Genomic DNA, 13,709 nt, shown 5'->3' on the forward strand with positions numbered 1-13,709 from the left:
AATCAGAATGATATGAAGTCTATATATAGATATGGAGCCCTCGCCCACAAAACACACATTCCATTCCATTTGAAACGTGTCACAAAAAGGGCAGTCGAAGGTAGCAACAGAAAGACATATTCGTTGGCGAACCACCAACCAAAGTCACGTTTCCGGCAAGGCAATACATCCATCCTCGACACCAACTAGAAACTTTTTTGACGACGAATAAATTGCAAACTGCTGCTATTGGACTGTAACCAAGGTGCGACTGACTGACTGACTGACTGACTGTAATCGAGAACCGCCGAGACCATGTAGTAACTTGTTTCTCACTTTCGTTAATCTATCTCTCTTTTTTTTTTTGGTTTTATCTTATCCTCTCTATGTGTTTGTGCAGTTTTTATCTTAACCTATGATGATCACCGTACCGTATGCAGGGGAGGGGAAGGGAAGGAGCTGAGCTTCAGCAGTAGGAGGGAGTGGCGAGGGCCAGGTCCGTGCCCACGGTGCTCATCCCTCCGGCCTCCAGGTTGGGCATGGCCATCCTCCTCCCCCCCTGCTGCAACAGACTAGCACCGCAGGGCGACGACGGCGAATCCTGCGCGCGCACAGCAAGCAAACACAACAATCATTGATCGATCAGCGTCAGCTTGCTGCCTTTGATTTGGCGGGAAGAATAAGAAACGAAGAGGCAAGTGTACTACTGACCATGTGGCGCAAGGTGAGGCCGGCGAAGGGGTGCAAGGCCGGGACGGTGAACCCTGCGGTGAAGAGAGGCTGTGGCTGGAGGGGTGACCTGGGGCTGGGCAGGGCCAGCAGCTTGCCGGCGTTGGTGGTGGAGGACGCCGATGGCGGCGTGGAGAAGTAGTCCCCCGCCCCCAGCATCGCCTGCTCCTCCGCCATCACCACCTCAACTGCCGTGGCACGGCCGATGCGGGGGAGCTGGTGGTGGTCCATGCTGATGCCGCTGCTGCCTCCCCCGCTCCCGCTCATGTCCGTGCCGCTGCTGCTTGGCCACAGGAACGTGCCCTGTGGCTTGCAGATGCGGAAGCTGCTCTTCCTCGCCGTCCTCTTCTCGACGGCGGTAACATCTGAACGCTGCCTGATCTGGCTCTGGCTCTGGCTCTGGCTCTGCTCACCACCACCAAAGTCTAGCGCCCGCCTGCCCTCGTTCTGTCCCACAACAGCCACCTCCTCCATTCCAGTACTCTTCAGCTTCTCTGCCAACAGAAATTGCTCCTGTGTAGTCAAAATGGAACACAACTATTTAGTCCAGGAACACAGATAGCCTAGGACAGAGTTCAGTAATTCTGTGCAGAGTATGCAAGAGAGGGCTCTGCTACTGTGCTACCTACCTTCAAAGACAGGAAGGAGCTAGAGAGAGAAGCCATCTGCTCCTCCAGCTTATCATTCTTTTCAACTACAAAGTCATACTTATCCTGAAAGGAAAAAGAAGAACTGTCAGAATGAACTGCAGAGCAGAATAGCCAGAGAACATGTTGACTGAATAAAGACATTCTTAAGAACCTTCATGGCCTAGTTAGATAGATAGGTATCACAATGCAATGGTGGTATGCAAATAGTGGAAATTCAGTTAGCAACATGAGTGTACCTTCAGTGACCGCACCTCCTTCTTTAACTTACTGTGTTTCTGAACCACATTCTCGTAGGTGTCCTGTAATTCAACAATGCAAAGGTCATATATTTACTTGCAGCTAACAAATGCTGACCAATGTGCATATATATAGCTATATAGTTTTAAAAAGGATCAAAATGGTGATCAACTAATGCTAAATTCTCTGAAAAAACTAACACTAACATGTACATTTTGCTTAGTCTGGGATGAACTGTTAGAATTTCTGAAGGCACTTAATTACCTTCAAAGACGACACCTGCTTCTCTAGCTTTTCATTTGCCTTAACCACCTTCTGGTACTTTTCCTGAGAAACAAAACAAGCAAAGGAGTGGCTTAGATATAGTAAAGAGTAGACCAGAAACAATGAAACCAAATTCTTAATTAAAAACTAAGTATGTGCTTAACACCTTGTTATACATTGTTAGTTGGGAGACCAGATTAAAGATGATCAGAAGTGCAGTTCCAAAAGGGTTATGTTCAAGAATGATTTTTTTCCTCACAATGTAGGCAGTTTCTTCACATATATGCACCTTCATAAACTGAGAAAGAACTAAAGAGGGAAGTATCTACAGGTCCCAGGTTTCCATTATACCCATAAGAAAATTCAGAAAACACATAATCTGGGCTAACACTGCATAATAACATTTGATCAACTGAAGAAACTGCAAACTTCCTTCTTTGGGTGGTTGGGAGATGTGGGGTAAATCATGTTGTAAACTTTGTGTGTTTGATCCCGCAAGAGAACTTTGTGTGTTTGATGCAGCAATAAAACTTTGTATTTTTGAAATCACCTTTCCTCAGAAGTACAGAAAAGAGGAACAGAGGGAAATGCTTGGATAGGGAAATCGACAGGATCTTATTTTAATATGAAGGACATGCATGGTTACCTTCCATGAACTGTAAGCTCTTTCAGCCTCAGATTTCGCTTCCTTGCCCAGCTCCACCATGTTAGAACTCAGCTGCTCCATGTTCCTTGACATCACCAAGAAGGGGAACAATGTTGGAAATCAAATAATTTGCTCTACTGCAGGAGGAAACAGCGATGGTAGTCAGAAAAAATGGATACCTTTTGACATCATTGAGCTCCTCAGCGAGCTCCTCCGTCTGCCTCTTAATCAGGAGATCACCGGCAGCTGGGGACACGTCATCACCGGGCTTCCACCCGGGTGGCGGTACCCAGTACGGATCAGCCACGCCGGCCTGCCGGCGCACCTCAGCCAGCTCGGCTGGCTCCAGCCAGTACTCCATGGCGCCATCCGCGTTGTGACGGCGCCGGAACCGGTCCGTGCTGCCATCGGGCACCCTTCCGGCCATGTGCTTGAGCAGGTGGTCCAGGAGGCCGGTGTCGCCGATGCGCTTGCGGGCTTGCTCCCGCAGCGCCTGCCGCATCACCGGGGCGCCGAGGGTGGCGCCGCTGGAGTGCATGATCTCGAGCAGGCTCCTCTCCGCCGCCGCGTACCGCTCGGCCGACCACCGGTCCTTGCCGCGCCGAGGGTCGCCGTCTCTTGACTCCACGTGGCGCCTCTTCTGCTTCTTGGGGCTCTTGTATGCCTTGCTTTTCTTCTTCTTCGCCGGGTTGCCGGGCTTGTCCTTGCTTCCCTCTGCTTCTTCCCGCTTCCTCTTGGCTCTGATTGAGCTCCTCCTCCTGTCATCTTCCTGCGCCGGGCGCTGCAGCTCCTTGACGCTGGCCTCTGTTTCGTAGCCGCCGATGCTGGTCTCCTTGGCAACATCGCGATGCCGGCCAATGTACCTGACGCGGCGCCGCACGCCCCACCCGGTGCCATCGCACTTGAGGGTGGCGAGGAGGCAGGAGGTGACCGCCGGCGCCTTGGGCGGAGCCGGTGGAGCTTCAGGCGACGACAGCGCGTCTTGTGCCGTTGCTGGGCCAGATGACGCGCTGAAGTCGAAGACGCAGGGGTTGACAAGCCAGAAGCTGTCCTGGTGCATCTCGCCCTCGAGCTCCTGCTCGGCCACCCGGCGGCGCAGGATGCGCGCGGCGTGGTTGCTGCTCATGACGAAGCGCTCGTCAAGCTCTGGCCCGGAGCTGGGCACCCGGAACGAGGAGAAGAAGCTCCGCAGCGCCAGGAGGGACGGGAAGCTCACAGTGATGTCGTGGCTCGTGTACTCGCTCACCTACACACACAGCCGGAGATCACATCAGAAACAAGCCAGATCAAACACCTCGTACTCCAAGAAACAGTGACAGTGAGGCGCACTCTCACTCTCTCTAGAGCCACCAGCGTTGCACGGTGAAAAGTGACAGAAGAGAAGATAGAATTCTTACCTTAACCACGCGTATGGACTTGAGATGGATTGGAGATTTGGGGGGCAGCATGCCGTGGTCGATCTCGTAGAACCCTCCTGCTGACCAGACCAAATCACCAGGTGAAAACCAATTTCAGCAACTTGGCATGAACAGGAATTAGTGGAGGATTGCACAAACGTTCCATGTCCGAGACCAGCATTGCTCACTCACCAGCATGATAGGTGGGGATGGCAGAGGTTGACAGGCTCTGCCTGCTCACGGGCGAGCTGGGCGGTTGGATCTTGGGGCTGCTATCATCCTTGCCAGTTCTGTTGTGGCCTGCAGGCCTCTTCTTGTAGTAGAACCTGGGCACCTGTGGCCTCTGCAAAAGGTTGTACAGCCAGAACAGGTGAGACAGATGCATGATTCGTGTAAATAAAGAGAAACAAGGAGAACAGTGGGACTGAAATGGAAATGCTTTGGGGGGTGGACGTGTGTGATGGGAAGACCCAGTCATGTTAAAGAGAAACACGTTTCAACACCACATTGTACCTTCAGAATAATTTGTTTCCTGTTCTTGTTGGATAATCTAACAAATCGCAGATACTGGCTATTGTGTACTGTGTGGTTAGTCTCATCTGCTCCATATTTGGGGTATGTGTGTAGCCAATATTTAGTCTTGGACACATTTTCAGACTTTGGACAATGACAACTGAAATCGAACTACAGTACTAGTTTTAGCCATGCAAGCATCCGCAACATAAGTATTCGGGACGAATTGAGAAAACATCATTTCTAGTTGCACCAATAACAAATGGATCCAGAAAAATCAACAAAAAGTTGCTGAAAGTGGCACTAGCTGAGCAAGCTACTTTCAATCTTTGTTTTTTCAGTGTACTCTAAAGCAGATTTAGCACTGCACTTCACAGGTGTCAGCTGTTCAAGGATCAGTTGCACCCAAAATGTACTACTGGTGCATGCATCATCAACAGACCATCATAATGACATGAGACCTCACCTTAATTAACAGCAAACAGGAGCATATTTAATTAGCAACTACCCCTACAACTCCAGTTAGCAACATTAATTAATGCTTTTCAACAGAATTCTGTTCATTTAATTTGCAAATCACATTCCGTTTAGCATGAGGATCCGGATCAGTACCACGCACTAGTAGCCCTTCCATCTTTTCCATCCGGAATGCAATCCAGACTCCGATTCTACTTTTTAGATGCCTACTAACTTGGGCAACACGTACGTACATAAATTTCGTAAGTTAATTAATTAAGCGAGAACGCATTAACACGGAACTAACTGGGCAACTAGTGTGCCCGAATGGAAGCACACCCGACGACGCACGAGCTGGTTCAAGCTCGTGGCGTGGCGGAGCCATGTGCGGTATGCACATTTAGCAACACCAAAATTGTGGAATCACAACTGGGCAACTAGTGATCCATCTACCACTTCGCTGCTGATGTAACAAACTGACACTACAGACACCGTGGTCGGGGGCACATGCATAAAACATCCCGTCGTATCAAACGTAACGTTAACACACACACACACACACACACACACACACACACACACACACACACACACACACACACACACACACACACAGACAGTATATATTGATTAAAAGGTAGACAGATCCAACAGATTGCCCCAGAGACGAACAAAAAGGCAAAAGCAAACCGGACTGGCAAAAGAAAAGCTGGTGATCTTCAGGTACGTAGGTAGGCACGCACGCACGTACCATGGGGGAGTCCTGCGTCTGAGCCGCGCACGGAGGAGTGGTCCTCACCGCCTCCGCGTCCATCTGCCTCCGCGTTGTCTGCCGCAAGAACAAAAGCGCACGAATTAACCACACGCCGATCCATCCAAGATCGGCGCACGCGAATAGAACTGCGAAAGCTTGCCCATCGAATCGAAGAATTAAAAGGAATCAGATCGAAGAGTAGAACCCTAGCCGATGCTCCTTGCTGCCATTACCGACCCAAACAGAAAAGCATGCGGAAAAATCGGGTAGATGTCCCAAAACACGTCGGGTCAAAATTTCAAAATACAGGCTAAACGATGGGCGACGCGAATTGTGGAGCGACGAAGGCATTGCGTCGAGCAGCAGCAGCGCATGTGGTGGTTCCTGGCTGACGCCGCTGCGAAGGCAGAAGAAAAGAGGGGAAGGCCTCGAAAAGCAGCGGAAAAAGCCAACCGAAATGGAAGCCAAAAACACGACACTTTTGCAGGCAGATAAAAGCGGCTTTGGGCCTGCCATGGAGCCGCGCAGCGCGGTACGAGCTGATCTCCGCTGCTGCGCCATGCTCGCAGGCCGCCGACGACCGAAACACGCAAGAGACCACAGGGAAAATTACGTGGGCGCTTTTGAAAACCACAGACCGATGCTGCGCACGAGGACCGAAGAACGGATCTAGCACCCCGGAAACAGCAGAAACGCAGACGAACACGAGAGACACGCGTGCTCGAAAAAGCCTGGAGACGAACACCACTCACCGTGGACCGCGCCGCTGCTGGAGGAGGCGCGCGCGCGCGGCTGCGTGGCGGATCGGCGGCGAGGGGAGGGGAGGAAATATATAGGGCCGTACGGAATGCGGCGAGATTCGGTGGGGAGGAGAAATAATTAAAATAAATCAAAGGGGCGGGCGGGCGTGCGACGAACTGGGCGGATGGATGGATGGATGGATCTGAAAGGGTTGGGGTTTTGGCTAGGTCATGGCGGGCGGCTGGAGAGGAGCTGGGGTTCTGGGCTGGGTTTCTCCCCGGCCGTCCGCCCCGATCGATGGATGGACCGATCGATCTCCGGTGGCCGCGGTTGGTTAAATAGGGGGAGGGAGCGACGGGGAGGGTGCGTGCAGGATCTTTCTTGCTACGTAGGGAGAGAGAGAGAGAGAGAGAAGGAAGGGTGTAAAGCGAGGGACGTGTGTGTGTGTGTGTGAGACTTGTGGCAGGGGCAGATCGTATCGTGTGCTGTGCTGTGGCCTGCAGAGAGAGAGAGGGAGAGAGATTCGGTCGCGCAGAGGAGAGAGAGAGAGAGGCGTTTGGCAGGACAGTGTAGCGGACGGAACGGCCACCCGGCCAGCGCCGTCGCGGCGCTGACCATGCGGGAGGGGGACGGCGACGGTCGCTGGAGTGCGGGGCCCGGGGATGGCGAGGGCGGGAGCTTTTGGCGACGACTGCGCGGCCGCGGCGGCATAAGTAAACCAACCGCCTTTTCCTTCCTTCCTTCCCCCTGTTGCAAGCAGGCAGCGGTGGTGGAGCGTGGTAAATGCCAGCTAGCGGCATGCAGTGCAGTCACGCGCGCACGGCCTCGCCACGGATCCATCCCATCGGAGGCAATCGATCGCTCCTGCTCCCGCTCGGACGTGTGCCGCGCGCGTGCACTCTAATCGGGGCTTGGACTTGTGATTGATTGATTATATACTCGTTTTCTAGCTTGATTGATTGATTATTACTACTCGTTTGTTGCCCAACAAAACCAGCGAGCTTTTTTTTACAGTAATAATGCAACTGGTTATTCGAGCGTGTGGTGATTATAGTGGCGTAAGTTCACTTCCACTCCAGTAACCGCCCGGGGGCATCATCATTGGCCTGTGGCCCCAGCTGCGCCCGCTTTCCTCGGTCGCCCCCGTCACACAAGTCCAACCACACGCGCGTCTCATTCCCTCCCCTCCCCTCCTTTTCCTTCCCCCCCTCTCACACATTTTGATTTCTACCAAACCAGTTACCCGCCCACAAACTCTACTCTGCTGCACTCCGAAAAGTACTACCGAACTGCTATGTAGTACTCCCTCCGTCCCAAAAAATTGAGTCACTTATTTTGGGACGGAGGGAGTACTAGGCACAGCCACAAAATTTATCTCCTTATATTGGGCATGTTTGGTTGCCCGCACTATCTCCAACAAGGCCGAGTTGGGCTAGGAAAAACGTGTTTGGTTGCAAACGGTGCGGGCTGGCTCGCATCGGCAAGAACGTTAAAGCAGCCTAGAGTCTAGCTCGCTGGAAACTCTCAAATCGATAGTTTCCAGCGAATCAGGCTGAGTGCGGCGCAAAAGGGATGCACACAGGGCTGGCCCTGAGGGAGGGCAGAGGGGGCGGCCGCCCCGCCCCCCCCAACCCAAAGCCCCCCCCCCCCCCCCCCCCCACACCCCCCCCCCCCCCCCCGCCAGGTACACATACGCAAGTAGCCCATTGCTGGCCCGAGGAGGAGGCAGGCACATGTACGCACGTAGCAGATTTGCCTTAACAAAAGAAAGACGTAGCAGATATCCCATTGACCGCAAGCTAAAAAAAAGAAAAAGTTGCAATCGCTAGATTATCGCCATGATCTCCATGCATGCGCTGGACGAACTTCCACTCTCCGATCTCCTACCTGGATCCTCGCCTCCTCGTTCTCCTTATCTGTCTCACCGACCCCAAAATTCAGTATCCAAATAACCCTCATCCAAAGCCACCACTAGCCACCATGGCAGACAGCATGTGTTCAACAATTCGCTGCCGCCCTCTAGAGACATTGAAGGACGGTGAACGGCCCCTGCTGTCCTCTCTACCGCTACCGGTCCAGTCCTTGCTTCGTTCAAATCCTTCTGGCTGCTCCTGCTAGTTCGCTAGTTCGACCATTCCTAAAAAGCTAAGTCCTCAAGGTGTGTGTAATTTCCATCATCTTAAATACTGAATGGATGTGTACCGCATATAGCAAATGTATGTTTAGTTCTAAATTCTAATTTTATTGTATTTTACAATTCTGTCATTTATTAGGACTGAGAGATGTACTATTATCTAACAGATGCCTCTAGCAAAAGTTTGTTATTCATGTACAAATTGTTAGAAGATATGGATATTGGTATGATCATCAATGACTTTGCATCTATCAAATGTTAGCAAAAATTAGATAATATATATAAGCTATTTATTATAAATATCGGTTTTAGATGCATCTTAAGTGTTTTTACTATATAGATTATATGTCATTATTTTAATGATTACATTAAGGCTAAGGGCCCCCAATTCTTGTGTCGCCCCGAGCCCTCAAATGTCAGGACCGGCCCTGGATGCACATGCAAGGCGAAATCGAGTGAAGATGGCGGGAGATGCAAATCCGCTGAGGCGGGGTGACACCAAATCTAGCCTCACTGCTCCATTTACTCGGTCACCACTAGCTCTAGGATAAGCACTCCCTTTGTTCTTAGCACCGGCGGCGGCGACGACTCAGATCTGCGCAACCAGACGCGGCAGCAGCACTCTCCGACAGTAGAAGCTGCTTCTTGTTGGAAATATGCCCTAGAGGCAATAATAAAAGGATTATTATTATATTTCCTTGTTCATTATAATTGTCTTTATTCATGCTATAATTGTGTTATCAGGAAATCGTAATACATGTGTGAATGATAGACACCAACATGTCCCTAGTAAGCCTCTAGTTGACTAGCTCGTTGATCAACAGATGGTCATGGTTTCCTGACTATGGACATTGGATGTCATTGATAACGAGATCACATCATTAGGAGAATGATGTGATGGACAAGACCCAATCCTAAACATAGCACAAGATCGTATAGTTCGTTTGCTAGAGTTTTCCAATGTCAAGTATCTTTTCCTTAGACCATGAGATCGTGTAACTCCCGGATACCGTAGGAGTGCTTTGGGTGTACCAAACGTCACAACGTAACTGGGTGACTATAAAGGTATACTACGGGTATCTCCGAAAGTGTCTGTTGGGTTGACACGGATCAAGACTGGGATTTGTCACTCCGTGTGACGGAGAGGTATCACTGGGCCCACTCGGTAATGCATCATCATAATGAGCTCAAAGTGACCAAGTGTCTGGTCACGGGATCATGTATTACGGTACGAGTAAAGTGACTTGCCGGTAACGAGATTGAACGAGGTATTGGGATACCGACGATCGAATCTCGGGCAAGTTACATACCGATTGACAAAGGGAATTGTATACGGGGTTGCTTGAATCCTCGACATCGTGGTTCATCCGATGAGATCATCGAGGAGCATGTGGGAGCCAACATGGGTATCCAGATCCCGCTGTTGGTTATTGACCGGAGAGTCGTCTCGGTCATGTCTACATGTCTCCCGAACCCGTAGGGTCTACACACTTAATGTTCGGTGACGCTAGGGTTGTAGGGATATGTATATGCAGTAACCCGAATGTTGTTAGGAGTCCCGGATGAGATCCCGGACGTCACGAGGAGTTCCGAAATGGTCCGGAGGTAAAGAATTATATATAGGAAGTGCTATTTCGGGCATCGGGACAAGTTTCGGGGTCACCGGTATTGTACCGGGACCACCGGAAGGGTCCCGGGGGTCCACCGGGTGGGGCCACCTGCCCCAGGGGGCCACATGGGCTGTAGGGGGTGCGCCTTGGCCTACATGGGCCAAGGGCACCAGCCCCAAGAGGCCCATGCGCCTAGGGTTCAAGGAGGGAAGAGTCCCAAAAGGGGAAGGCACCTCCTAGGTGCCTTGGGGAGGAGGGATTCCTCCCTTGGCCGCACCCCCCCTAGGAGATTGGATCTCCTAGGGCCGGCGCCCCCCCTTGGACTCCCTATATATAGTGGGGAAAGGAGGGCCTCTCATACCACATCTTTGATGCCTCCCTTTCCCTCTCCAACACATCCTCCTCCTCCATAGTGCTTGGCGAAGCCCTGCCGGAGTACTGCAGCTCCACCACCACCACGCCGTCGTGCTGCTGCTGGAGCCATCTTCCTCAACCTCTCCTTCCCCCTTGCTGGATCAAGAAGAAGGAGACGTCACGCTGACCGTACGTGTGTTGAACGCGGAGGTGCCGTCCGTTCGGCGCTAGGATCTCCGGTGATTTGGATCACGTCGAGTACGCCTTCCTCATCCCCGTTCTTTGAACGCTTCCGCGCGTGATCTACAAAGGTATGTAGATGCAATCCTATCACTCGTTGCTAGATGAACTCCTAGATGGATCTTGGTGAAACCGTAGGAATTTTTTTGTTTTCTGCAACGTTCCCCAACAGTGGCATCATGAGCTAGGTCTATGCGTAGTTCTCTTGCACGAGTAGAACACAATTTGTTGTGGGCGTTGATGTTGTCAATTTTTCTTGCCGCTACTAGTCTTATCTTGCTTCAACGGTATTGTGGGATGAAGCGTCCCGGACCAACCTTACACGTACGCTTACGTGAGACCGGTTCCACCGACTAACATGCACAAGTTGCATAAGGTGGCTGGCGGGTGTCTGTCTCTCCCACTTTAGTTGGAGCGGATTCGATGAAAAGGGTCCTTATGAAGGGTAAATAGAAGTTGACAAATCACGTTGTGGCTTTCACGTAGGTAAGAAAACATTCTTGATAGAACCCTACTTCAGCCACGTAAAACTTGCAACAACAATTAGAGGACGTCTAACTTGTTTGTGCAGCAAGTGCTTTGTGATATGATATGGCCAAAGTTGTGATGAATGATGAATGATCTATATGTGATGTATGAGATGTTAATGCTATTGTAATAGGAATCACGACTTGCATGTCGATGAGTATGACAACCGGCAGGAGCCATAGGAGTTGTCTTTATTTTTTGTATGACCTGCGTGTCATTGAGAAACGCCATGTAAATTACTTTACTTTATTGCTAAACGCGTTAGCCATAGTAGTAGAAGTAATAGTTGGCGAGCAACTTCATGGAGACACGATGATGGAGATCATGATGATGGAGATCATGGTGTCATGCCGGTGACAAGATGATCATGGAGCCCCAAGATGGAGATCAAAGGAGCTATGTGATATTGGCCATATCATGTCACTATTATTATTTGATTGCATGTGATGTTTATCATGTTTTTGCATCTTGTTTACTTAGAATGACGGTAGTAAATAAGATGATCCCTCATAATAATTTCAAGAAAGTGTCCCCCCTAACTATGCACCATTGCGACAGTTCGTTGTTTCGAAGCACCACGTGATGATCGGGTGTGATAGATTCTAACGTTCACATACAACGGGTGTAAGACAGATTTACACATGCAAACACTTAGGTTGACTTGACGAGCCTAGCATGTACAGACATGGCCTCGGAACACAGAAGACCGAAAGGTCGAGCATGAGTCGTATAGAAGATACGATCAACATGAAGATGTTCACCGATGTTGACTAGTCCGTCTCACGTGATGATCGGACACGGCCTAGTTAACTCGGATCATGTTATACTTAGATTACAGGAGGGATGTCTATCTAAGTGGGAGTTCATTGAATAATTTGATTAGATGAACTTAATTATCATGAACTTAGTCTAAATATTTTACAATATGTCTTGTAGATCAAATGGCCAACGTAGTCCTCAACTTCAACGCGTTCCTAGAGAAAACCAAGCTGAAAGACGATGGCAGTAACTACATGGACTGGGTCCGGAACCTGAGGATCATCCTCATAGCTGCCAAGAAAGACTATGTCCTACAAGCACCGCTAGGTGACGCACCTGTTTTCCCTGCAGAACAAGACGTTATGAACGCTTGGCAGACACGTACCGATGACTACTCCCTCGTTCAATGCGGCATGCTTTACAGCTTAGAGCCAGGGCTCCAAAAGCGTTTTGAGAGACACGGAGCATATGAGATGTTCGAAGAGCTGAAAATGGTTTTCCAAGCTCATGCCCGGGTCGAGAGATATGAAGTCTCCGACAAATTCTTTTCAGCTGTAAGATGGAGGAAAACAGTTCTGTCAGTGAGCACATACTCACTATGTCTGGGTTGCATAACCGCTTGACTCAGCTGGGAGTTAATCTCCCGGATGACGCGGTCATTGACAGAATCCTTCAGTCGCTTCCACCGAGCTACAAGAGCTTTGTGATGAACTTCAATATGCAGGGGATGGAAAAGACCATTCCTGAAGTATTTGCAATGCTGAAATCAGCAGAGGTAGAAGTCAAAAAGGAACATCAAGTATTGATGGTGAATAAAACCACTAAGTTCAAGAAGGGCAAGGGTAAGAAAGCTTTCAAGAAGGACGGCAAGGGAGTTGCCGCGTCCGGCAAGCAAGCTGCCGGGAAGAAGCCAAAAAATGGACCCAAGCCCGAGACTGAGTGCTTTTATTGCAAGGAAAGTGGTCACTGGAAGCGGAACTGCCCCAAATACTTAGCGGTCAAGAAGGCCGGCAAAACGAAAGGTATATGTGATATACATGTAATTGATGTGTACCTTACCAGTACTCGTAGTAGCTCCTGGGTATTTGATACCGGTGCAGTTGCTCACATTTGTAACTCAAAGCAGGAGCTGCGGAATAAGCGGAGACTGGCGAAGGACGAGGTGACGATGCGCGTCGGGAATGGTTCCAAGGTCGATGTGATCGCCGTCGGCACGCTAACTCTACATTTACCTACGGGATTAGTTTTGAACCTCAATAATTGTTATTTAGTGCCAAGTTTGAGCATGAACATTGTATCAGGATCTCGTTTAATACGAGATGGCTACTCATTTAAATCCGAGAATAATGGTTGTTCTATTTATATGAGAGATATGTTTTATGGTCATGCTCCGATGGTAAATGGTTTATTCTTAATGAATCTCGAGCGTAATGCTACACATATTCATAGTGTGAGTACCAAAAGATGTAAGGTTGATAATGATAGTCCCACATACTTGTGGCACTGCCGCCTTGGTCACATAGGTGTCAAACGCATGAAGAAGCTCCATGCTGACGGACTTTTAGAGTCTCTTGATTACAAATCACTTGACACATGCGAACCATGCCTCATGGGTAAAATGACCAAGACTCCGTTCTCAGGAACAATGGAGCGAGCAACCAACTTATTGGAAATCATACATACTGATGTGTGCGGTCCAATGAGTGTTGAGGCTCGCG

General features: G+C 49.9%; 1 protein-coding gene across 2 annotated transcripts; it reads right to left on the reverse strand.

The window, feature by feature from the left end:
* Nucleotides 1-33: 33 nt before the first annotated feature.
* On the reverse strand, nucleotides 34-6,837 carry LOC125510485 (protein AMEIOTIC 1 homolog). Of its 2 annotated transcripts, none has more exons than XM_048675684.1 (11): nucleotides 6,378-6,837; nucleotides 5,623-5,700; nucleotides 4,095-4,245; nucleotides 3,903-3,979; nucleotides 2,685-3,751; nucleotides 2,506-2,590; nucleotides 1,860-1,922; nucleotides 1,595-1,657; nucleotides 1,338-1,421; nucleotides 691-1,221; nucleotides 34-580 (listed from the first exon to the last, which is right to left on the reverse strand). In XM_048675684.1, the coding sequence occupies exons 2-11, from the start codon at nucleotides 5,683-5,685 to the stop codon at nucleotides 446-448; spliced, it is 2,319 nt and encodes a 772-aa protein (XP_048531641.1). In that variant the 5' UTR covers nucleotides 5,686-5,700; nucleotides 6,378-6,837; the 3' UTR covers nucleotides 34-445. The 2 variants fall into 2 exon arrangements, with proteins under 2 accessions (XP_048531641.1, XP_048531640.1); XM_048675683.1 differs by having other exon boundaries at nucleotides 3,903-3,982.
* Between the last annotated feature and the right edge of the window lie 6,872 nt (nucleotides 6,838-13,709).

The sequence above is a fragment of the Triticum urartu genome, chromosome 5 (genome assembly GCF_003073215.2).
Source record: "Triticum urartu cultivar G1812 chromosome 5, Tu2.1, whole genome shotgun sequence".
NCBI lineage: Eukaryota > Viridiplantae > Streptophyta > Magnoliopsida > Poales > Poaceae > Triticum > Triticum urartu.